The 27,182-nt window shown below is 39.0% G+C and overlaps 1 protein-coding gene across 2 annotated transcripts in view; it reads left to right on the top strand.

Moving 5' to 3' along the window:
* The window catches only part of NUDCD1 (NudC domain containing 1), a 109,598-nt gene that overhangs the window by 12,402 nt on the left and 70,014 nt on the right, over positions 1-27,182 (top strand). For both annotated transcript variants that reach the window (XM_053558770.1, XM_053558769.1), the window contains exon 2: positions 7,769-7,923. In XM_053558770.1, coding sequence (XP_053414745.1) covers positions 7,769-7,923 — 155 coding nt within the window. The remainder of the gene's footprint in view (positions 1-7,768; positions 7,924-27,182) is intronic.

Raw genomic sequence — 27,182 nt, 5'->3', positions numbered from 1 at the left:
GGTTAAAATATTTCTTCTTGGAGAGGTATAGTGGCTCATGTCTGTAATCCAACACTTTGAGACATAGAGGTGGGAGGATCGCTTGAGGCCAGGAGTTTGAGACCAGCCTGGGTAACATAGTGAGACCCCCATTTCTAGAAAAATAAATTAGAAAAATTTATTAGAAAAATAAGCCATGTGTTGGCATGCACTGATATACAGTGTGGAATGCTTATAACAAACTAACATAACCTTGACCTCACTTGTTTTTTGTGGTAAGACATTTATAATATACACTTAGTTGTTTTGAAATGTACTCTTGCATTGTGTACATTAGGTGAGATCCCACCAAATACCCTCCCTCCACTTACCCTTTCCCCAATTAACTTCCCCCTTCCCCTCTCCTCTCCCTCCTTTTCCCTCTTTCTTTCTGGTCTATCTTTGTATTTTATCATTCCAATGAAAGTGTAAGTGTTTCTATATTGGTTTCATAATAGTACTGAGTACTGAGTACACTGGATACTTTTTTTCCCATTTTTGAGATACTTACTTTACTGAGAAGCCTGTGGCTCAGTCGGTAAGGCACCGGCCCGATATACCGAGGGTGGCGGGTTCAAACCCGGCCCGGGCCAAACGGCAATCAAAACAGCCGGGCGTTGTGGTGGGTGCCTGTAGTCCCAGCTACTTGGGAGGCTGAGGCAAGAGAATCGCTTAAGCCCAGGAGTTGGAGGTTGCTGTGAGCTGTGTGAGGCCACGGCACTCTACCGAGGGCCATAAAGTGAGACTCTGTCTCTGCAAAAAAAAAAACAAAAAAAGAATATTTTCCGTCTCCATCCAGGTAAACATAAAAGATATAAAGTCTCCCTCTTTTTATGGCTGCAAGTATTTCATAGTATACATATAGTATAATTTGTTTATACATTCATGGGTTGATGGGCCTTTAGGCTGCTTCTACGACCAGACTGTTGTGAATTGAACTGCAAATAAACATGCTGGTGCAAATGTCTTTGTTGTTAAATGATTTTTGTTCATCTGGGTAGGTACCTAGTAATGGTATTGCAGGATCAAACTGTAGGTCTACTTTTAGTTCTTTTAGTATTCTCCAAACTTCTTTCCAAAAAGGTCATATTAGCTTGCATTCCCACCAGCAGTATACAAGTGTTCCCTTCCTTCTGCATCCATGCCAATGTCTGTAGTTTGGGATTTTGTTATATAGGCTAGTCTTACTGGAGTTAGATGATATCTCAAAGTGGTTTTGATTTGCATTTCTCTGATAATTAAAGGTGATGAGCATTTTTCCATTTGTTTATAGGCCATGTGCTTGTCTTCTTCAGAGAAGTTTCTGTTCAAGTCTCTTGCACACATAGAAATGGGTTTGTTTGTTCTGTTCTTATTGATTAGTTTGAGTTCTCTGGATTTTAGTTATCAGACCTTTGTCGGAAGCCTAACCTGCAAAAATCTCCCATTCTGAAGGTTGTCTGTTTGCTTTACTTACTGTGCTGTTGGCTGTGCAAAAGCTTTTTAGTTTGATCAGATCCCAGTAATATATTTTTGGTGTTGCTTCAATTGTCCTGGGGGTTCTCCTCATAAAATACTCTTCCAGACCAATTCGTTCAAGTGTTTCCCGGCACTCTCTTCTAGTATTTTTATAGTTTCATGTCTTAAGTTTAAATCTTTTATCCAGCGAGAATCAATTTTTTTTAATGGTGAAAGGTGGGGGTCCAGTTTCAGTCTTCTACAGGTCACTGGCCAGTTCACCCAGCACCATTTGTTAAATAGGAAATCTTTACCCCACTGAATATTTTTTATAGGCTAATCAAAGATCAAATGATGCTAAGTAGTTGGATTCCTCTCTTGGTTTTCTGTTCTGTTCCATAAATCTACTTCTCTGTTTTTGTGCCATGGTGTTTTGATCACTATATATTTATAGTATAGCCTAAAGTCTGGTAACGTGATACCTCCTGATTTGTATTTATTTCTGAGTATTGTATTGGCTATTTGAGGTTTTTTTCTCATTCCATATAAAATGAAGCACTATTTTTTCAAGCTCTTTAAAGTATGACAATGGTGCTTTAATAGGGATTGCGTTAAATCTGTACATTGCTTTGGGTAGTATGGACATTTTAATGATGTTGTTTATTCCCAGCCATGAGCATGGTATGTTTTTCCATTTGTTAACATCTTCAGCTATTTCTTTTCTCAGAGTTTCATAGTTCTCTTTAAGGAGATCTTTCACATCCTTTATTAGATAAATTCCCAAATTTATCTTTGGGAATAAAGATCATCATCATCATCATCTTTATTCATCATCTTTGGCACTACCGTAAAAGGAATAGAGTCCTTGACTGTTTTTTTAGTTTGACTATTGTTGGTATATATAAAAGCTACTGATTTGTAAGTATTGATTTTGTATCCTGAGATACTGCTATACCATTAATCACTTCTAAGAGCTTTGTAGTTGAGTCCCTGGGGTTTTCCTGGTATAAAATCATGTCATTTACAAAGAGTGTGAGTTTCACCTCCTCTGATCCCATCTGAATACCCTTCATCCCCTTTTCTTGCCTGATTGCTAAGGGTAGGACTTCCATTATTATGTTGAATAGCAGAGCAGTGGTGACAGTGGGCATCCTTGTTTAGTTCCAGATCTTAGTGGAAATGTTTTCAATTTTATTCCATTCAATGTGATAATGGCTATGGGTTTGCTGTAGATAGCGTCTATCAGTTTAAGAAATGTTCCATCAAGCCTATTTTCTTAAGTGTTCTAATCCTGAAAGGATGCTGGATATTATCAAAAGCTTTTTCTGTATCAATTGAGAATCATGGTCTTTGTTTTTTATTTTATTTATGTGGTGTATTATGTTTATAGATTTACATATGTTGAACCAATCTTTTAACCCTGAGATAAAAACAACTTGATCATGGTATATAATTTTTTTGTTGTATTGCTGAATTTTGTTTGCTAGGATCTTATTGAATATTTTTGCATCGCTATTCATTAATGATATTAGTCTGTAGTTTTCATTTCTTGTTGAGTCCTTTCCTGGTTTGAGGATTAAGGTGATATTTGCTTCATAGAATGCATTGGGGAGGATTCCTTCTTTTTCTGTGTTTTGGAGAAGGTTATGTTATATAGGCACTATTTCCTCTTTGAAGATTTGGTAGAATTCTGATGTGAAGCCATCTGGTCCCGGACTTTTCTTTTTGGAAGATTTTGTATAGTTGATGCTATTTCAGTGCTTAATATATGTCTATTCAATTTTTTTAATTCTTTCTGGTTGAGTCTAAGAAGGGGCATGCTTCCAGGTATTGGTCCATTTCTTCCAGATTATCGTATTTCGGAGAATAGAGTTTTTTTGTGGTAATCATTGAAGACTTTTTGAATTTCTATGGTATCTGTTGTTATTTCCCCTTTATTGCTTCTGATTGACATTGTTAGAGATTTTACTTTTCTGTTTTTATTTAGGCTAGCCAAAGATTTATCAATTCTATTAATCTTTTCAAAGAACTGATTTTTGTTTCATTGATCCTCTGAATGATTCTTTTGTTTTTAATTTCATTTAATTCTGGTCTAATTCTGTTTATTTCTTTTCTTCTCTTGGGTTTGGCATTGGATTGTTCTTTTCCAGTTGCTTGAGATGACCCATTAGGCTGTTCACTTTCTCGCTTTCTGTTTTCTTGATGAAGGCTTCTAATTCTGTAAATTTTCTTCTTAGGACTGCCTTTGCAGTATCCTAAGGTTTTGATAATTTGTGTCTTCATTATCATTTTGTTCCCAAAATTTGATGATTTCTTTGTTTATCTCGTCTTTGACCCAGCTCTCATTCAGTCTAAGGTTATTTAGTTTCCATGATTTTGAGTATAAAGATTTTTGTTGCCATTGAGTTCAACTTTTATTCCATGTTGGTCTGAGAAGATACAAGGAATAATTTCTTTTCTTTTAAATTTGTTGAGGTTAGAATTGTGTTCTAAGATATGATCAATTTTGGAGGATGATCTGTGGGCTGATGAGAAGAATGTGTATTCAGTTTTATTAGGATGAAATGTTCTGTAGATGTCTGTTATGCCAATTGGTTTTAGGGTTAAATTTAAGTCTATTTCTTTGTTTATTTTCTTCTTGGAGGTTCTATCAAGAACTGACAAAGGGTTGTTAAAATCTCCAACCATTATAGTGTAGGAAGATACCAAATTGTTCATATCTGTTAGGGTTTGCCTTGTAAATTGAGGAGCATTTAGGTAGGGCACATGAATGTTAATTAATGAAATTTCTTCTTGTTGAGAGATACAACTATGTAGTGTCCATCCTTGTCTTTCCTTACCTTTGTTGGTTTAAATCCTATTGTACCTGCAAAAAAATTGCAACCTCTGCTTTTTTCTGATTTCCATTTGCCCATCCCTTCACTCTGAGTCTTTTTATTTTATTTTATTTTATTTTATTTTTTTGCAGTTTTTGGCCGGGGACGGGTTTGAACCCGCCACCTCCGGTATATGGGGCCAGTGCCCTACTCCTTTGAGCCACAGACGCCATCCAACTCTGAGTCTTTTTTTATCCATTGAGGTAAGATGAGTCTCTTGTACACAACAGATATCTGGCCTGAGTTTTTGTATCAAGTCAGTCAACCTGTACCTCTTTACAGGACAATTTAAACCAGTCACGTTAACTAGGGGAATTGATAGGTAGGGTAGTGTTTTGGCTGTCATGTTTTTCAAAGGTCCAGTGGATATTTTTAATCCTTTTACCTTTGTGGAAGTTAAGTTTTGTTCCAGAAATGCTGGGTGAATTTACTTTGGTGATAGACCATTATGCTGGTCGTTATGGAAAATAGTCTGAGTATTTCCTGGAGAGCTGGTTTGGTGATGGCAAATTTCCTCAACATGTGGATGTTAGCAAAGTATTTGATTTCTCCTTCACAAATGAAACTCAGTTTAGTTGGATACAGGATCCTGGGCTGAAAGTTGTTTTGTTTTAGAAGACTGAGGTTGATGACCATCCTCTTCTGGCTTGAAAGGTTTTGGCTGATAGATCTGCAGTCATTCTAGTATTTCTCCCTTTGTAGGTAATGCTTTTCTTATGTCTGGCTGCTTGCAGGATTTTCTCCTTCATATTAACTTTGGCAAAGTTAATTACATTGTGTCTAGGAGATGCTTGATTTGGATTGAGTCTTGCTGGGGTTCTGAAACTATCTACTATCTGAATTTCTGTATTTCTTGCCTGCTTGAGAAATTTTCCTCCATAATATCTTGGAGTAGAGCATCTGTGCCTTTAGGACCATCCTCTTCTTTAGGAATTCCTGTAAGTCGGATGTTTGATCTTTTGGAATGATCCCACAACTTTCTCAGGGAATGTTCTGTTCTTGTTTTACATTTTTCTGCCTCTTTGAATGCTTGGGATCATGCAAAAGCCTTGTCTTCAATTTCTGAGATCCTTTCTTCTTCCTGCTTACCTCTATTACTTAAGAATTCTACTGTATTTTGAAGCCCCTTGAATAACTTTTTCACTTCCTCAAGCTCTGCTGTATCTTTTCTCATTATGTCCATATTCTTGGTGACTTTGTCTTTGAATTTATTAATTTCTTAAGACAACTTTGGAATTACTCTTTGAATTTCTATTTCCATCTTTTCTTTCATTTGATTTGCGATCCATAGTCTGAATTCTATTTCTGACAATTTAGCTATTTGTCTATGAATGGTATCTTCTGTTGTATCTCCTTTGTCCTTCCTTGGGGAAGTAGATTTACTCTGATTATTCAGGTTGCCAGAGTTCTTCTGCTGGTTCTGCCCCTTAATTATTTTTCGCAGTTTGGCTAGTAAAACTGGTAGGATGAGATTGTATTGAGGGCTCCAGGAAGTGGAGTTAACCAGCCCTTTACCAATGAACTGGAGCTGGTGATTGTAGCTTTTCCCCTATAGCTTTACAAAGGTTCTTTTCAGAGCTGCAGCCAGAGACTTTGAAGACCTGCTTGGTGTGATAGTGCTAGCTGACTCTGAGTTGTAGTTAGCCAGCCTCTATCTAATCCTAATGATAGTGGTATTGTGCTGAAATCTCAGATGGGAGAGATACAAGTAACTAAGGCACCCTGCTTCCCACCAGCAAAAGCTGGAGGAGAATCAGTGCCTCCCACTACAAAACAATCACCACTCAGCCTTGGAGGGTCCCCATGTAGACAGCCCAGGTCAAGAGTTATATTCCAGGGCGGTGCCTGTGGCTTAATGAGTAGGGCGCCAGTCCCATATACCAAGGGTGGCAGGTTCAAACTCAGCCTCCAGCCAAACTGCAGCAACAATAAAAAAAAAAAGCTGGGCGTTGTGGCTGGCGCCTGTAGTCCCAACGACTTGGGAGGCTGAGGCAAGAGAATCACCTAAGCCCAGGAGTTGGAGATTGCTGTGAGCTGTGATGCCATGGCACTCTCCCGAGGGTGATAAACTGAGACTCTGTCTCTAAAAAAAAAAAGAGTTATATTCCAATCACTGCTCACCAGGGAGGGTTCAAAAGGTCTCCAGTAACCTAATAGTAGGGAATCCACAGGAAGTTCCATCCAGGAAGCCCAAGGGGCTGAAGTCTGGTTCCCTCCTATGAACAATGGAGTTAGGAAGGTGTTCCCAGCCAGAGTCAGTCCAGGGGTATCAGTACCTCTGCCCCCTGCCATGCATCACATTGCTGCTGGCAACCCTGAGGGGCTGGAGCCTGGTTCCCTCCAGTGAGCAACTGTGTCAGGGGGGTACACCTGCCAGAGTCAGAGGGGAGTTAGCGCTTCCTCCCTGCTGCACACTGCCATGACAACCCCAGGGGCTGGAGCAACAAAATCAAGAAAGTATACCGCCAAATTCAGACCAGAGCATCAGTGCCTCTGCCTGCATCACACTGTCTGGTGCGTTTCTCTTGCGCACACAGTCAGCGCCTCTACCCCTGTTACCCACTGCCACTGGCAGCCCCGAAGGGGTTCCTTCCCTCCGGTGAGCAGCAGAATCAGGAAATCACATCACCAAAGTCTGACCTGGGGCATCAGTGCCTCCTGCCTGCTGTGCACCATCGCATCACAGCTAGTCTGTCTCTCCCACATGTCCCTATCTCCCTGCACCACCACCCCCACCTCCCGCCAATTTCCACTTCAGTCACTGTTTTTACGCTGCTGTCCATTGGCCCACACAACGCCCAGGCCTCTTAAGGAATTGCCAAACATGCTGGGCTCTGCAAGGGGCAGGCCTTCAGATCACCATGTGGGGGGGTGGGGGGGTGGATCGGGAGTTCAGAATTATGGGGAAAATATTTGTTTAATTTTATGCCAAGCAGGATGATGCCTAGGCTCACAAGTGGGACTTCCTGGAGAAGGAGACCTAGTGTTTAGCAGCTCTCTCCCCTGGGGTAAAATAAGAGATCTGTTGTTCCCTCCTTGCTTACAGAGAGCACACAATGAGCTCCCGCTTGGGGGAGGTTCTCTCTTCCTCTTGGCAATGGGCTTTGTACCTGGGATTGTTAACTTGGAATTGCAGCTTGCCTCAGCAGAAATGATGTGCACTTATCTATCTTCTTTCTTAGCTCAGCTCCTCACCTTCAGCTTCATTGAGTCCATTCTGTCCATTATCTCTCCTTCTGGCCTCCATCAAACCTGCCTCTAGTTGGCCATCTTACTTCCTTCCCCAGAAATTATTTTTGAATGAATGATATAGTGAATTATCCTAAAGACTTCTATGATTGGCCTTCTATGATTTCTTTGCCTTGTTGACATTATGTACAAAGGAATGAGCTGAGGTAAAACTCTTGACATTTATGTTTACTTTTCTTATATTTCAGCTGTGGCAGAAGTAAAACTTCGAGATGATCAGTATACACTGGAACACATGCATGCTTTTGGAATGTATAATTACCTGCACTGCGATTCATGGTATCAAGACAGTGTCTACTACATTGATAACCTTGGAAGAATTATGAACTTAACAGTGATGCTGGTAAGAAAAACATGTTAATGTTAGGATTTTGCAGTAAATTTTCCTCTTGAATTTGATGTCCAGAGGATTGAAGTATGTGTACCTTTAGCATGTGGAATCCTATGTATGTGAAGACTCCATTTCTGCTTAATTTAAATTTTTCTCTTTGTACTTACTCTTATGTATTCACCTCTACTCTGACTGATGCAGGGGGTGTCCCAATGAAAGGAGGAAAGTCCTTTTAACTCTCCAAGTGGGTCCTTGCTTCATGTGGGAAGGAATTTAGGTGCAAGCCAGCCAACAGCAGGAAGTTTATTAAGATAGAGACAGACAAAAAATCCTACTCCACAGAGTAGGTGACCTCTTCTGAGCAGGAGGAGGACCCCTTGTGGGGCAACGGAAACATTTTAAACATTCAGAAATCCTATTGGGAAACAACCATATATGCAGCATCATCCTGAGGGCTGGGCATAAAAGTTAATCATAAACTGCTGTCATATCGTATGTTAATCATATGCTGTCACAGAAAGTACACACAGTTTTTAAGGCATCCAGCAGAATAATTCACCCATCCTCGGGTGGTTAGGGTCTGTGGTTGGTCAAAATGACTGCACTTGGGCACTCTCAGCCTTCCTTTCTTGCTTTGTCCCTACATTGTCACCACTGGGCACCCACTGTAGTGACTTTTATATATTAGTGTTGATGTAAATGTTTGTGTTGGCTTTTCCCATATGAGGTGTTTTCCCCATCTGTAATAATGGATTTGCCTTTCTTTTTTTATTCAGTGAATTTTTGTTTTATGTTTTTTAAGCTATTTGAGTACAAACATTTAGCATTGTTTAGTCTACGATTCTTTTAGCATTATGACATGTCCCCCTTTACTTTTAGGTTATGGGAATAATTTTGTCTTGAAATCTTTGATATTAATATACTCACTTCTGGCTTTTTAAAAACCTTTTTTATTCTTTTTCTTTCAATTTATCAATGTCTTTGTTTTTAAAGTACGTCTCTTATAAAGAACATATACTCTTGTTTTTTATTTAGTATGACAGTTATGTCTTTTAATTGGAAAGGTTAGTACATTGATACTTAATAATCTAGTTCCTGATAATCTTGGGTTTACATGTATTACCATCTTTTTTTTTTTTTTTTTTTTTTTTCAATTTGTCACATCTGTTCTTTGTTCCCTGTTGTCTCTATTCTTTTCTGGAGGATTAATTGAAGTTTTTCTTTTAAAAATTTTTTCTTAAAATTCCATTTAATTTTCTCTTTTGACTTTTATTTAAACCTGTTTGTGTTATTATTTTTAATGGTTAGTATAGAGATTATAGTATTCATCCTTGACTTATAACATCTACCTCTAATTAATACTTTGCCTAACAATGCAAAAACTTACAATGTTATAATTCAATTTATTTCTTCTCTCTTTGAACTAATTTTGAGCTGTTTTACTTCTTCATATGTTGTGAATTCCAAACAGTACATTGTTAATATCTTCAAACAGCTCATGGTCTGTTGGGAGCTCCCTGATTACCCTCTGTTCCTTCCAACCCTCCTGTACGTTGCAGCTATGCAGTATCTATCTCATTTACTTGTGTAATGTTACCATTACATGCTTAAATTCATTTAATATTTCCCTAATGACAAAATCTACATCTTAAAATATATAATTTTAGAAAAAATAATGCATTTTTATTATAATAAAAAAAAGTTGAAAGTATTTAGTGAAGTCTCCCTGATACCATCTTTTATCTGTTCAGTTTTTAGTACCCATTTCCCTGCAGTGTCTAATGTCTAAGTTACACTAGCTCAGCTGTATGTCCTTCCAGAAGTGGGAGGGTTTTTTATTGTTTTTTGTAAGAATAAATACAAAATAATATATATTCTGAAAATACAAACATTTCATCTTGGCATATACAGTTTATAATATAATGCCTTTCTTTCAAATTTTGTTTTCTACTACACTTTAGCAATATTAAACTCTTGAAATTCCGGAGGCATGCCCTATATCCTTTTTTCTCCAAGCCTTTTCCTATGTGGTTAACTCTACCTGTAACAGACTCATAGTTCTGTTTAAACTTGAACTGCTTCCAGATCTTTATGTAAGTCCTATTTGGCCACTTTTTCATCTAGAAAGCTTGCCCTGACATCTCCCTCTGCTCCCCCAGGAATATTCACATCATTGGCTTTCAGAACTGCATGGGCTGTGAATTCATTCTAGGCCAATGGTTGACAGACTTTTTTCTGCACAGAGGTAGATATTTTAGGTTTTGTGGGCTAATCTATCCCTCTTACTTACTTTCACTGTTGTACCGTAGATAGTTTGTAGATGAATGAATGTGGTAGAATCCAATAATGCTTTATTTACAAAAGCATAGAGGGAATAGGAATTGGCCAGTGGACTGTAGTTTGCCAATCTCTGGAATAGGCCATGGGTTCCAGTATCAAGCACAGGACTTGCTCAGTATGTTTGTTGAATGGGTAACAGCTATTGAAAGCTCATTATTACTCTTGGGAGCTGGCTTTTCCTTCTTTACAGGGTCTTTTTTTTATTTCTAATCCATGTAGAGGTATGAGTTCTATATTTGTGATGTACTGTCTAATCTCAAAATATTACAAAATTTAGTTAGGCATTTCTTGGTAATGATAAATGTTTTCTTGGTGGCCCCTAACCAAATCAATGGATAAATAATTCTGATTCTTGATGGAGCAGAAGAGATGTAGTCTGGCCTCTGACTCTCTTAAGTATTAGTTGCTTTTTCTTGGTAACTTGGTCTATACTACTAAGACTTATTATATAGGCCTAATACATATAGTATAGGCCAGCTATACTAGTAGGATATACATGTTTATTAGTTGGCTATGCTCTGATCTCTCTAACCAGATATGTTTTGATGGAGAGTTTTGTGTATGTATAAACAACAAACATGTATGTGGATGTGTATGCATATATTAAAGTATTCTTTTTTTTTTTCCTTACTAACTAGTGGGGATGTTGGTAGCATATGTTGTACTATAAAGTTCACCAATAAAATTTATTTTGCCAGGGCAGCACCTGTGGCTCAGTGTGTAGGGTGCTGGCCCCATATACCGAGGGGGGCAGGTTCAAACCCAGCCCCAACCCGCTAAAACAGCAGTGGCAACTGCAACAAAAAATAGCTGGGCCTTGTGGCCTTATAGTCCCAGCTCCTCGGGAGGCTGAGGCAAGAGAACCGCTTAAGCCCAAGAGTTGGTGGTTGCTGTGAACTGTGACACCATGGTACTCTACTGAGGGCGACAGAGTGAGACTCTGTCTCCAAAAAAAAAAAAAAAAAAATTTATTCTGCCAGTTTTCTAAGTCAATCAGATGATATCATGATAGATCTTACAGTGTGAGTTTTTGTAGTGCCGTATTTACAATTTAATTTTACTTTTACAGAGGTGTCTTGTGGCACATTCAGTGTAGTTCCAGCCTGTTATTAGAGAACTAAGGTAGTTAGAGCAAAGGGAACTGGATGTGTAAATCATATTTGCCAAATAAGTTCATTTTAACATGTTTATTGAGACCCTACTCTTTGTAGGACACTGTGATATATACTCAAATACTTACAAGTTATTCTTTTTATGATAAGGTTTTTTGAAAGTTAAAGCAAGGTGTGAAAATGCTTTGAAAATTGGAAGACATTATACAAATATAAACAGATATTATTAGCATGTGCCTTCGGCCACATCACTTCAAGGGAGACAAATGCTGGCTAGTTTTTACCACAGTTACCCCTTCTTGTAAAGCAATAAAACTATGACAACAATAAATCATAGTAATACCAGGTAGCCTTTATTGAGTGAAGATTATTTCTTACTAGGGATAATTCTAAGCACTTTCTACCTACTAACTGTTGAACGTATGCAGTAACCCTATGAGGTACATAGTTACTGTTGTTATCCACATCTTACACTTGAGGAAACTGAGGCATATCAATGTTTGTAAATTGTCTGAAGTAAAATAGCTAGTAATTGGCAGAGTCCAGGTTTAAACTATTCCAGAGTGCTACCTATTCTCCTTATTACTGATTAATAGAGACAGTTTTTTAGCAAGGTGAACAATATTATATGATATTCTTCAAGCAAGTAAAAGTACCCCTTGATCCCGACAAACTATGAAAAAATATAATCCAGCTTAAACTTTTCTTCTGAATGTTAAATTCTATAACTTCCTCCTAATCCTGAAATTAAATTGGGCCAGATGCAGTAGGTTATAATATGAACTAAACATGGCATACATTGTTCAGTGGTATGTTGGTGTTAGTAAGTGGGGAGCAATGGGCTAGGGAAGGAGGATTGATTTGTAGAGTGCCACTTTCCATGGTGTAAAATGCTACTATGGCCAATTTCAAGCTGACTATAAAATTACTAGAAATTTAGTACTGGGCTTCCATGGGTTAGTAAGAGTTGGGTTCAGCACTTACTGTGTTTGCTTAGAACTAAATAGTTTAAAGAAGGAAAACTGGAAACTAAATAGTAAAGTCCCCTTTTATCTCATTTAAATTTGATGAGGGATGGCCAGTTATTCTTTTATTTTCCTCCCCCTTTCTGCAACAGTGATTTTTTTGTTTTCTTTTTCAAAGAAGAAAGATTGAAATCAAGTTAAAAGTAGGAAAGAAGAATTATTTTTCCTGGGGAAAAATGGAAGCCTTTGGTCTTAAAGATTAGGTTAATATTGAGAACTAGTGAATCAGTTCAATAACTTTCATGATAATGAGAGTGTCTACAGTGGAAAATTGAGCACTGACTAGATCTATAGTGATATTAAAAAATTATTGTTCTTAATTTAAGTAGGTTAATGATATATATATATATATTTTTTTTTTTTTTTAAAGGAAATACTTCAGATGGAATAAGTAGGCTTTGCTTCACAGCAGTGTGGGTATGTGTATAGGGGAAACAAGGTTGACCATTCCCTAATTACTGGAGCTGGGTGATGGAGGTTCATTATATTTTTCTACCTACTTTGGTATATGTTTGAAGTTTTACATAATAAGAAAGTAAAAACAAAAAAATCGCAAAAGAAAAATATCTTCTCTGTATGTGAGCTTCTAATTTATCTTAAAGAAACAAGGGAGTAGTGCCTGTTATAACGAAAATACTTTTATGGTATATATTTACGGCATTGCTATAGACTGAATTGTATCCCTCCCAAATTTATATGATGAAGCTCTAAGTCCTAATGTGACTATACTTGGAGATAGGGCTTTTAGGCGATAATTAAGGTTAATTAAATGGGGTCATAAAGGAGACATCTTAATAGGATTTGTGGCTTTGTAAGAAAAGGAAGAGAAAGAGCTCTCTCTCCAAGAGCACCCACTCAATAAAGGCCTGTGAGGGCACAGAGAGAAGATGGCTGTCTGCAAACCAGGAAGAGAGCCTGTACCAGAAACTGAGCCTATGTGGACCTTGATATGGGACTTCTAGCTTCAGAACTATAAGAAATAAATTTCTACTAAGTTGTCCAGTCTTGTGTTTTGTGATGGTGAACTACTGAGCAGTTGAGCAGATGAGCAGATGAGCGAACTACTCAGCAGATGAGCAGACTACTACAAAGTAAGTACAGTTTTAGACCTGGCTGTGCCATGGGCAGACTAACTCTGTGAACTATGTGTTAGGTAGTTAGTCAGGAATCAGGCTCTCCTGAGAAGGAGGACAAAGCAGAGGCTCCCAGGCCTCCAGCTTGATGCCTTCTACCTTAATTTTATCCCAAGTGATTGCTCACACCTGGGGAGGAGGGCTTACCTTCCCAGTCTACCAGTCAGAACTTGGTATGCCAACTGCAAAAGGAGGTAGAACTGTCTAGTCCAGAGGTTCTCGACCTTCCTAATGCTGCGACCCTTTAATACAGTTCCTCATGTTGTGGTGACCCCAACCACAAAATTATTTTCATTGCTACAAAATTCATAACTAATTTTGCTACTGTTATGAATCATAATGTAAATATCTGATAATGCAGGATGGTCTTAGGCGACCCCTGTGAAAGGGTCGTTCGATCCCCAAGGGCAGACATCCTCAAACTGCGGCCCGCGGGCCACATGAAGCCGTGCGAATTGTATTTGTTCTCGTTTTGTTTTTTACTTCATAAGATATGTGCAGTGTGCATAGGAATTTTTTCATAGTTGTTTTTTTTAAACTATAGTCCGGCCCTCCAACAGTCTGAGGGACAGTGAATTGGCCCCCTGTTTAAAAAGTTTGAGGACGCCTGCCCAAGGGGTTGCAACCCATAGTTTGAGAACCGCTGGTCTAGTCTAACAGCAGGTAGAATAGAGTCTTGAAGCTGACCTAGGACAGCCTGAAGACTGATTATCATGTGGACCATTCTCCAGTGGGCTCGCAGAGAGGCTCGTGGGAGGTCCACTGGAGCAGTTAGACTCTGGTTCCCAAGTGATCTCTGAACCACCATGTAGGCCTGACTCAGGTGGTATAAAAGAGAACTAACTGCCGGCCATATCTTTTGCCTCCTTGCCTTTTCTTTGTCAATACACTGGGAACACGTTCACTGTCTATGGGGAATGTCTGTTGCTCTGTAAGCCTATACCTTGCTCTTACTCTGTCTCTCTAGCTTTCTTTCCTTTCTCTTTCTCAATAAAACCCCCTTTTTAACTAAAACTTTACTTGCTCTTTTATTTTGGCAACTACCTTGAGACACCACCCCACTCCTCTAACACTGGGGCAAATCATTTTCTCTTTGGGGGCCCCTATGTCTTCAGGAGGAAATAAAAAGATTTGAACGTGGTCCATATTATATGTGAAACCCCTGAGCACTGGGGATTTCCTGGAAATGACCTCAGAGGCCACTGCGCAGGCAGGGAAGGCCTGCCCTCCACTCCATCCCCGTAATTGCTTCAGATACAGCTCCACATGTTTGTCCTCCATAGTCAACGTCTTTTCCCCCCAAGTTTGACAGTTGGATAAGATTATCTTGAAGACACTATCTAGCACTTTCCTTTTTTATTATCGAAATCTTAAAGCATCCATCATTCTATATTAGGGTGTTAGAATTTCCAAATTATAATGATTATTTTACTACCGTTTCTATTCCTGGGTTATAGTATTTCACTAATTCTCGGCTTTTGAGTTTTCTAGCAGGAAAGCTTACAATGTAGAAGCCAAGAACCCGGCTGATCTATAGATTGGAATATATTTCTGAAGTAAGCATTTTGACTATAAATATAGTGTGTAAATTGTACAACTGTTGATAACTGCTATTGTCAATCGCTGAAAGTTCTTATTTCATGATTGTTAGAGTCATATGTTTATTTACTTAAATTCTTTGGGGAAGAAGAAAATAGAAACTTTTAACAAAATTAAAGAAAAAAAAGTTATACATGAACAGTTGAGTGTAGGTATTGTGCCTCCCTCATCTTTCTTTTAACTCTGATCCATTTGTAAAAGATGATTCATACTACTTAAATGAAAACTGCCTCATTTAATCTTTATCCTCTGAATGTCTCAGAGCTTTTTATATCATGTACTTATGATAACTTTGACCTATTGATGGCATTTACTTAGTCTTTGAAAGGTTCTACCTTTATTCATCAGTGAAGTCACATTTCTTTGTCCTTTCTCTTTATTTTTTTTTCTTTGAGACGGAATCTCATTTTGTTGCCCTCAGTTGAGTGCTATGGTGTCATAGCTGACAGCAATATCAAACTCCTGGGCTCAAGTGATCCTCTTGCATCAGCCTCCAAGTAGCTGGGATGACAAGCATCTGCCACAATGCCCAGCTATTTTTAGAAACAAGGTCTTACTCTTGCTCAGGCTGGTATCAAACTCCTGAGCTCAAGCAGTCTACCTGCCTTGGCCTCCCAAAAGCCACTGTATCCAGCATCCTTTTTCTCTTGTAAAATATTTTTGCATAAAATAGAAATTATTTGAGCTTATGGGAATACTTTCAATGAAACCTAGTTGTAGTACTTTTAAATATATTGTTTCTTCATGTTGGGGGGAAGTAAGTTTAGTAGGTCTCTCCTGAAGACTCATCTAAAGCAACTTTATTTGTTCTGTTTATTGTTTTTCACATTGTAGTATTTTCTAGAAAAAAATCCAGGTATCTTTAGTTAAGATAAAATAATTTTCCAGAATAAGAATTTTTTTTTCAACATTTATTGAATGCTACCATATGCTTAGTGACCACATCCACAAATAAATTGATAACAACAATGGAAATAGCAATAAAATGCAGAAATAGCATGGAGGAGAAAATGATAAATGTTGAGGGGGATATAGTGTTCAGGGTAGATTTCAGAGAGGATTTCATAAAACTGTAACAGTTTTGAAGGAAGAGTTAAGAGTCTGCTATACATTTTGGCCAACTATTTGTGTATACAACTTTTAAAGGGCACATTTGGCAAAATTCAGTAGGGACCAAGGTCCGTGGCCCCCTAAATGTTTGCTGAAAAATCATTGACATAAGACAGATTCCTTAATAGGAGGAAAAAAGCTTACAAATTCAGTTAATATGTATCCATAGGAGCCTTCAGAATGAAGACCCCCCACCCCCTGCCCCTCTATGAGGTACAGAAGTTTATGATGAAGTCTTGGATTATGGCAAAACAAGTTTTAATAGGAAGAAAGATTATGAGAGGGAGAAAGGAAGAAGTTAGGCTAACAATGGTGGTTTTGTTATGTAAGTGAAACTTCACAAATAACAGTGCTCAGGGAGACTAGATGGTAAAAAATTATTTTCAGACCTTTAAAGGTGCCAGACTCTCATTTAATCTCCCTAGATGATGTAGCTGGAATTTCTCTCTGCCAGGTCCTTGGTCCCTGAGATTTGAGGAATAAATCCACAGACAACACGAGTAAGCAAAGGACAGAATTTATTGGTAGAAAGATTGATAAGTAACAGAGGGAGAACAGAACCTCCACAGTGGAGGAGGGAAACCCATGTGGACCTTCTGTCCAGGTGGTTATATTCTGATTTTTCTATGCTGCGCACAGGGAGATTTGGGGAATGTGTGTCCTGAACATGTTACAATTGACCAGGGGCCTGCAGGCAGAAATTAATCCTAAGTCAGACCAGGTCTACTGAACAGGAGTGAGGCCCCTGTGGTCCTTGCCTCAGGTGAGGCAGTAGAGTATGTGCTCCCTGTTCTAGGAGGAGCCACCCAAATGAGATACCAATCTGGCTGGGTTTTTTTTTTTTTTTTTTATGACCTTTCCTGAGTCCAGAAAATATGGCGTGGAAAAGGTCTACATGTGCCTAGAGAGTTGCTAGGGGCCACCAAGAAAACATTTGTCATTAAATATGGCTTGGAAAGGTCTGTGATGAGACTTGATGTCTGAGCTCAACCATGCCTTGAAAATGGGAGTCCCTGTCTATCCCTGAATGGGGAAACTCTGTATCAGTAGGAAAAAGGAAAATGTGGCTACATTAATAGGGACTCTGTACAGATACAAATTCCTGCTGTAGCTTTGCAACGTTATTTCTGTCTTCTGGACCTTCCTGTGACAGCTATCTCAAGTATGTCCAAAAATATTTGGGGTAAAATATTCCGATTTTTTTCACTTCCATAGGCATGCTTGTTCACTATAGGTACTCTAGCTTGGCATTGGTACATGTTTAGAGTATGTACGTTTTAGAGGTCTCTGATGGCCTTGAGCTGTTTGGTAGACCTGGTCCGGTTCATTCAGCACAACTACAAATTTAGCCAAGTCAAAGCGAAAGCAAAGTTTGGGGGAAGTGGGAATAAAGTAGCCAGGACTCCAATACAGCAGAGAAACAGTATAGTTTATTTAAAGTAAAGAAAAAGAGTACAGTTTATTTAAAGTAAAGCATAGATAAGCATGGACTTTTCTAGAGAGAGGAAAAGGGTTCCCATTGTGAGACTCCACAAAAAGGCAGTACACAAGTCTAAGTATCTTGTCTTCATTCCTCCTAGAATTCTGTGTAAGAGTTTTTCATTGGTCCCCCTAGATCTTTAGGTATTCCGGTCTGCTTCTCATTGGCCACAGATGGCTTCTGTTGCCACTTGTGCCCATTTTCCTCTTCTTTATAGCCATAATTATTACCTGCTATTTTCCTGACAGTTTTATGGTGGTGTCTCTTAGTCTTGTGGTGGTTGTGACACTTGCAGTGTGCATTATTCTGTAACTGTGACCATGACTTCACTTTGTGTAACAAGCTAGAAACTGCATTTTGTGGAGAACCAGGACATATTCAGTCAATTGAGTTACAAAGTTCCCGAAACACATTGTTTGTTTCAGGGCCCTTTTTAACTTTCTTATCTAGGAGGCCAGACTTTTCTCCTACTTCTCTGTAGCCCCTTTCTATCCCTCATCAGCATGGAAAGACCTAGAAGGTATATAGGCTCTGACTAGAGATGAAGTTGGTAAGGTGACAGGCTTGATAGTGAAGGCAGGAGGGAGTAGTTGTGCTATTTTGTGTTAAGCAAAGGAAATGTAGAAGAGAAAGGTTGGTTCTTTGTGTTCAATATTTCTCTGGACTAGAGGGTCACAGTTAAGTCCAGAAGCTTGACTTTATTAGTTAACTTCTTGATAATCATGATTTGGGATGCCAACTTCTACTTAAATCACAAAAAAATTGGTTGGAAGTCTGGAATGAAGTTTAATATTAGATTTGAAATAAAGATAAGCAGTGTGGACTAAGTTGGTGTATTTTTTTTCCTACTGTAAAATTCCCATGAAAAATCAGGTGTTGTGATTATATTAAAATTATGTATTAGGACTCTGTACGTGATGCCCTGCGTCTGCACGGTGTACTTGGACAGTGCGTATATACAAGCTGTGTGCCCTGTACTCACTTAGGTGCACTCTGTTGCCTGTGTATTATTATTCATGTCCTCGTTTTGCAAATGCGAAGTTTGCATTTTATTGTGTCTTTTAATTTTTAATTTTAAGGATTTATATATTCTCTAGATTTTTTTATATTCACGGTTTGTGTTTGTTTAGGAAGACAAATCTAAAATCTGCAATTTCACCCATGAAAATTCTCAGAATATTGACTTAGAGACCCCAACTCCCTCACATAGCCTAATTTATAGTACTTGCTCAACGTTCAATATATTTACTGAATACCTAGAATATGCCGCACGTTGTTCTAGGCATTGTGAATACTGCAGCATACAAAATAAAATTTCTTTTAGATTATTATTTTGTAATACAATATGAACCACTTCCCTCTTTTCTCCAGTTCGACCTTGACATTAAACAAACATCTTTTGGCACATGTGTATACATGTTCAAAGCATTATATACCTTTCTGTATAATGTGCATCTGAATTTGCTTAGCTTCCTGATAAGATTGTTTATTTTATTGGTAAACAGTATTTAAATCATAAATTAGAATAGTTTCTGAGAAAGTTTCTGTAAGCTGTCTTCTTTCTTAATGATCATTCTCATCCCTGAACTCTTTAAACACTTTGTATGTATTGTCTATTTGGTCCTTGAATGATTTAGTTGAAAAGATATAATATGCACCTGAAAGACTGCATAGTAAATCCTTTAGGGAGAAGTGTTGCCACCTGGACAGGTTCATTGGCCTGCTGCCCAAAAGAAGCCACTGTCCAGAGACAGCAGGGATTACAGCAGAGAAAGAGTTCTTTCTGCCTAGTGCTAATGAAGTGGAGAGACAGGAGAAATCTCTCAAATCCACCTCCCCATGATTTTAAAGTACAGGGTTTTTAAAGAGATTTTGGTGGGCAAAAGATTTGATAATCAGGATATGCCAGTTGGCTGGTTTCAAGATGGAACCATCAGTTCTTTGGTATGGCTGCTGTCTGGGTGGGTCTGTTCCTGGAATGTAGGACCTGGATGATATCTCTAGAATACCCTAGATTTCAAACAGATGATGATTTTATACGAACAGCTTCTTACTACAGAGTAAAAAAGAAGAGGAAACAATGATTATTATCAAGCAAACAAGAAGACAGTGGCTGATTATTAATCATTATTTTAGCTAACCCTATTCCTTCACAGAGTTCTGCACGCCCTTTAGTTCTTCTTTGCACCCCTTCATCATTTGTAAGGGGAGTTTCAGAAGACCCACGCTATACTTTTCCTCCAGCTGGTAACATTGTGTGGTTGTGTGTCCCCCCATACTGGCTTATGTTGGCTTTATCTCCTAGGCTGGCAAGTAGCTCTCATTTCTTGCTAGGAAGGTAGAAGGCCTGATCCTGGCTTTCTGGGGTACAAGCAGAGGAAGAGAGTATGTTGTTTCATCTTTTAATGTGGGGGCTTTCGCTGAATTCCCTATTTTCTTTCAGTAGTATCCTTTACCACCTCTGTGCTTGGCTAGGCTTAATGTCAAGAGCAGGCATCCTCAAACTGCGGCCCCCGGGCCACATGAAGCCATGTGAATTGTATTTATTCCCGTTTTGTTTTTTACTTCAAAATAAGATATGTGCAGTGTGCATAGGAATTTGTTCATAGTTTTATTTTTTTTTTTTAACTGTAGTCTGGCCCTCCAACGGTCTGATGGACAGTGAATTGGCTCCCTGTTTAAAACGTTTCAGGATGCCTGGTCTAGAGTCTAGTTTAAACTTTCAATGGAGAATTTCTTAGTTTTTTGCTAGGGTGGGGAATTTTATTTTATTTTTTTTTGAGTGTTGGCATTTTTATGACCCTTTATCCCACCTGAAACATAATATGTTTTTCCATTACTTAGAATTACTTTCATGTCTTTTAAAATTTTTTATAGTTTTCTTTTGATCTTATGTTCTTTTTATTGATTTTATCCTTAAGCATTTTAGTTTCTGTCCTTGTGGATAGAATATAGTTTTTTCTGTTTTTCTTTCCATTAATAGGTTCTTATTGATAGAGAAACATGAATTATATACACAGCCACCTTACTTGATAATCCATTAGTTTATTACCTACTCCCCCCTTTTCTTTTCATCTAGTATCAGTTCATTTTCATCCAAGTTCAGCAGGTAGAGAGGAAGCATTCCTTTTGCACATGCAGTGTGCAGTTATAGCATCAGAAAAGGAAATAATTATATCTTTTCTAATGCTTCCAAGAATGGAAATACCTTGTCGATTCTTGGCGGGGGGGGGGGGAGACAAGATGGCTGACTGAAGCCAGCTTTCCACAGAGGCTCCCATCCAGTAGGAGAGTTAAAGGACAAAAATTCAGCAAGTAACCTGGTGGATTTGAGCTGCACTAAGAGAGAAGGTTGAAGAACGCACATCAACCCTGCTGAGGAAGGTTGAAGAACGCACATCAACCCTGCTGAGGCAAGCTGCGACCACAAGGATACAAACAAAAGGTACAAAATCAATCACCAAGCCGACGGGAGTCCCCTCCCCCATGAGAACGGCTCAGAGTGCCCCACAAACAATGGGGCAGAGTTCAATGGTCCTCCCACTACACTCCACGGGAGAGACCCTCTAAAAACTGGACCTACCTTCCCTACTAGGGTGCCACGGCGTCCTCCTGCCAGGCATAAAACTGTATAAACCGTATATAGTCTCTACTTGGAATTCTGAGCTCCCAGCGTTTAGACTGAGGTCTGGAGGCCAGTCCCCCAGGAGTTCAGAGTCTTGGGTGATTTCTCGAGGGGTGTGGATGGGGCCTCGACTGCAGCTGGTCGGTGCTGGCTCTGGGGCATGGGAGTGAGGAGAGGACGGTCGGTGGAGAGCGGACCGCACTGGAGCGGGAGTTCCCTGAGGCACAGTGCGACAGCCATCTTTTGGTGACAATACAGCCAGGCGTAAAACTGTGTGTGTTCTCTGCCCACAACCCCAGGCTCCCAGCGCTCCCCGTGCTCCCCTCTGCTCTCGCTCTAAGTCTGGAGGCCTGTCCCCCAGGAGTCCAGACTCTTAGACGATTGCTTGAGGGGTGTAGACAGTGCTGCGCTGCAGCCGGTCGGTGCAGACTCTAGGGCACGGGAGCAGAGAGAGGACGGTTGGCCGGAAGGGAGCTGCACCAGAGCAGCGGTTGCCTGAGCCATAAAACAGCAGCCCTCTTTTGCTAGCATTAGGGTTCACTACCGAATATTATGAAGCCACACCCCCTGTCTCCCTGGGCAACCAGAGACTGTCAGTATAGGATTTACCTGAGGCAACTCCAACTTGTAAACTGGGGAAACTGGAGAAGGTTGAAAAATGCACATCAACCGTGCGTTGTAAACTGGGGAAGGCTGACCCAGAGGCTGCGTGGAGTCAGGATGAGCCACCCAGCCAATAGATCGGTCTGGGAAGGTTGCTGCCTCCTTCCCCACCTTGCACCCAGTCACTGATAGCCCTGCAGTTGGCTGACCCAGTCTGCTCCTGTGCCCCAGAATCTGCACGTTGTAAACTGGGGAAGGCTGACCCCCAGGGTGAGTCTGACCCAGAGGTCTGCTTTACTGAACCTAAGACACACCTGGCCCTCAGAGGAGTGTCAGCCTATAGACAATACAAGAGCAAAGACAAACTGATTTGGAACTCCATTCAGCTTCTCTTCTGCAGGGGAACCGCAAAGTTGTTCTGTTCTGTTCTGTCAATAACATTAATTAGGGGCGAGACTGGACCTGAGTGAAAACCCCCCAACCTTCATCAAGCTCCAGAGGTTGTCAGGCCTCACCTCCTCCTGCTAGAGAGAGGCAGAGCGCAGCGGCCTGGCAGACTTCCTTGTGATTCAGGCAGGTGCAAACTCCTGGAGTACTGGTTCACTACAGGCAACTGGGTCAGCCAACTGCAGGGCTATCAGTGACTGGGTGTGACAGTGGTGCAAGGTGGGGAAGGAGGCAGCAACCTTCCCAGACCGATCTATTGGCTGAGTGGCTACTCCTGACTCCACACAGCACTGGAGCAAGCCACACCAGAGTAGTCACCAGACCCCTGTGATCCAGTTCCCAGAGACCTCTTAAACTCCCTCACCCGAGACAAGTGCAGACTGAGACAATTGATTTGGACCTTTTGAATTGAACCAGTCGCCTGAGGACAAATCAGGTGGTGCCCTGGGTGCACTGTGGTAGGAAGATTTGATTTTCCTTTTCCAATTGTTTGCCGGTGGGGGGGCGGGGTGACTTAATTGCTGATATCTCTCCACAGCTGAGACTTCAATCCAGAGTACATGTTTCACTAGGGTGGAACAGAAACCAGCTGAAAACAAGACAGAACCACTTAGCCTCACCACACCAGACAGGGCCCCAGTTTCTCAGGCCACAACACTGTACAGGCCCTCGACAAAGCCCCAAGGGAAACAATCAAAGGGAATAAAACAGCCATGGGGCGGAATCAGCGGAAAAACTCTGGTAACATGAATAACCAGAATAGATCAACCCCCTTCCCCAAGGAAATATATGGCTGAAGTAATTGAAGATACCATTCATAAACAACTGGCTGAGATGTCAGAAATTGAATTCAGAATTTGGATTGCAGGCAAGATTAATAAAGTGGAATTAGGATTTTGAGGAGAAATTCAAAAGTTGTCTCAAATTTAACGAATTTAAAGACAAAACCACCAAAGACTTAGACACACTGAAGCAAGAATTTGCAGCCCTCAAAGATATGAAAAATACAGTAGGAAGGAATACAGAGGGAAGGGGATTGGTGGGATTACACCAGTGGTGCATCTCACAAGGGTATATATGAAACTTGGTAAATGTTGAATGTAAGTGTCTTTGCACAGTAACTGAGAGAATGCCAGGAAGGCTATGCTAACCAGTATGATGAAAGTGTGTCAAACGGTCTGTGAAGCTAGTGAATGATGCCCCATGATCATATCAATGTACACAGCTATGATTTAATAAAAAATAATAAAAAGAAATAACTTGTCCATTTCATTTTATTATTGTCTTGTTGCTCTTACTAGACAGAAATTTTGAGACAAGGTCATATAATAATGGGGATTTTCAAGAGCTAGCCCCGTGTAGCTCTTGATTTTAATTGTAATGGCTTTTACATTTTACTTAAAAATATACTTATTGTTGGGTTTTGGTAAGTAACTTTTATTGTTTTGTCAATGGAACAGAACCCAAACTCTGTAAAGTAATTTAAAGAGGTTTATTCTGTTCTGAATGTATGCAGCAATGGCCCAGAGAGCCATGTTCAAGAAGCCCTGAGCAAGAGATCTCTGTATGGTTGGGTTACAATTTGGTAGACAGGAATTTTATATAAAGTCATAAATCAGTAAGTGCTATACATTGCTTCAAGCTCTGTTTTTAAAAGGCTAGTTTGAGGATAAAAAGACTGAATTTAGAATTTTGTTTTGGGGAAGTTTGTTAAATAGTAAAGGTTTTAAAAAATTTTTTCAAAATAGGATCACAATCACACCTGTAATCCTAGCACTCTGGGAGGCCAAGGTGGGTGTTTTACTTGTGCTCCCGAGTTCGAGACCAGCCTGAGCAAAAGCCCCGTCTCTACTAAAAATAGAAAAACTGAGACAAGAGGATCCTTGAGCCCCAGAATTAGAGGTTGCTGGAAGCGATGACTCCACCATGGCATTCTACCCAGGGTGACAGCTTGAGACTCTGTCTCAAAAAGAAAAGAAAAAAAATTAGAATCACAAGTTACTGTAAAATAAGGATTATTTATTTAACCAAGAGTTAGAGTCATCAAAAAGACTTTATAGGATGTTTTATGGATGTAAATTGTATCCCTTTTAAAGTTTTGTTTTACTAGTTATTCAAAAGCCAAATAAAGACAACAGAGAGGTTGTCTTGATAAAGTGTAAAATCTTTGTTTCTTTTAGACCAATTATCCAAAAAGTAAAGGAAAACCTTCTGTAGTGCGCTTGTTCTGTTTGTTTTTATCGGAAGCCCATTTAAATAACTTGGAAGTGAAACCTGATGGAAAGGATACTTGAGTAATACACAATAAGAGTTGTGTCCAGGTTCGTGAGTATATAGTAAATTATAGAGGAATGTGAATAAGAAAAACTAGTACTTTGAGTAGGGAACAGATGACTCTTAGCAACAGTATGAGAAATTTTGTGACTATGTTAAATAATTTAGAAATACCAAGAAAATCCAAGAGTATAGTATTAAGTTATAATGGAGATAAACTTTATTTTTCTAAACCTTTAGCATTTAAACCTTTATCATGTTAGTATCAGGTCACAAAAGAGAGAAGGAAAAAATATTATAGGAACTAATTTAAAGATTTTTATCATGGTAGTACATGACTGTAGCCCAAGCTACTCAGGAGGCTGAGGCAGGAGACTGCTTGAGCCCAGGAATTTGAGACTGCAATGAGCTATGATGATGCCACTGCACCCTTACGGTTTCTACTTAATTTTTTCTTTATTAAGAATAGTTGCTAAATTTTAGCAAGTGCATTTTTGGCACTAGCATGTTACAAATAATTATTTGCTTTTCATAGATTTATCAGTATTGTAAATTAATATAGTCCTTAGTTTCTTAATTCCTTAAGTTCCTAGAGCTGTGCTTTTTAGTGAGCATGTATTATTACTTTAATGTATTGTTGGATTCTGTTTGCTGGCATTTTATTTAGAATATTTGCATTTATGTTCACAAGTCTATAGTGGCTTTCTTCTGTTTTTGGTGATATCTTTCAGATTTTCATTAAAATTTTGTTCACTTTCTGTAATTGGGGGAGCTTTTATATTTTCTGAGAACTGGAATAGTTCATATTATAAAGAACAGATTATAATGATCTGTTTTGTCTGTTTAAGATTCTGTCTGGATGTACTGTATTTCTGTTATCCTTTTCAGTGGTAGTTCTCTTATCACCTATCTAATTCATTTTGTGGTAATTGCTTTATTCAAAGTCTTTCTAGAGTAATTTGTAATATCTTTGTTAGAGGAAACCCTCTATCTCCTTACATTTTCAACTATTTTGCTGTAAAGTTGCATGCATTATGTTCTTATTGTCTGCATTATTGTCTTTTTTTCCTCTTTCCTTGCTGTACTTTTCTTTATATCTAATCAAACTTTAGAAGGATGTCATTTTCCATTAAAGAACCATGTTCTGGATTCTTTTAGTTTGCTGTCTGCTTGTTTAATTTAGCTTCTTTCTTTGGTTCTCAAACCCTATCGTATCTCAGAATAATTTGGAGTAATTGATCAAAACAAAAACTCATTTCTCAGAGTGCCATTCTTCAGGATTCTGATTCAGTACATCAGGGTTGCCAGTGGACCCAGAATCTACATTTTATTAAGCACCTCAGGTGATTTTGCTTGATTTCCGGTCATGACCAAGTCTAAAGAAACCCTGTACCTGTGACTGATTTCTTTCTGTTTTTCTCATCCATAAGGGAAATCAACCTACTCTTTGAGTTTTTATGTTGGTGGCAGGTGGGGAAGTTGTTGGCCACTGATTAGAAATTGGCTTTTTATATAGTGGAAAACAGTTGTTGTGATATCCATTTTATTGCTTGAATTATTTTCTTAGTCAAAGGCACAAAATCCCAAAGAGGCTCTTTTCCTGTTGCTAGTGTTCAAATGACCACCCTTTTTAAACTTTAAAAGCCTAAAAGTTGCTTGGTCTTCAGATTTTGTCAGGAGCCAGCAGATGGCAGCGGTTCAACACACTGGTTTATAAAGACGTTATACAGTACTTTCAATAAAGTTTAACTTAAAGGTTTACAATCCTTAATTTTAGAATAATGTCAATTGCGAGGAGGTGTATTAAGGAAGTAGAAAATACCTGAGGAAAGAAAAAAGTGTCTAATATTTGGGTCTTTAAAGTATTGTGTTCAATTTCTTAAAGTTTAGGAATTTATTTGCTGTAATTTTTTCCCCATTCACTAGAGAGCAAGTATGTTTCTGCTACTAAAAAAGGTCATCTCATAATGCCTCTTTGACTTGAACTTAAAAGTCCAAAGAACAGTTACTAGATTCCTTTTGTAAGAGTATACTTGGGAGGCTCTACTGTCAACTGACAGGGTACAGCCACTTGTTGGCCCAACCCAGTTGTATGTGAGTAAGTTCCTTTCAAAGACTGAATCTCAGCTTATTTCAATTTGAGTTTTTAATATAAGGAGCTACTTATTTACCTATAGAAGGACAAAAGGAAAGCTTCCCTATACTCTCTGAAGGTTCACCAGCAAACCGAAAAAAAAAATAGATTAATAGAAGAAAAAGACATATAAGTATATTTTAATGTGCATATCATGGGTTAATTCAGAAAAATGCTTTCCCAATAAGTAACCCAATGAAGTACAGCTACCTACATAACCTTCCTTGTAGCGGAAGAGAAAATGGGGGAAATGTGGCAGTTTGAGGGATAGTAAATGGCTTTTAGGTAGAAGTGAATGGGCCAAATGCTGAAACTATGATTAGTGTTTGGAAATTGAATGATACGGAGAGCAGACAGTGGACTGGGATGAAGTTTCTGTGGACTCTGGG

Source organism: Nycticebus coucang, chromosome 13, assembly GCF_027406575.1.
Source record: "Nycticebus coucang isolate mNycCou1 chromosome 13, mNycCou1.pri, whole genome shotgun sequence".
Classification (NCBI taxonomy): Eukaryota; Metazoa; Chordata; class Mammalia; order Primates; family Lorisidae; genus Nycticebus; species Nycticebus coucang.
This window is presented reverse-complemented; position numbering and strand designations above follow the sequence as displayed.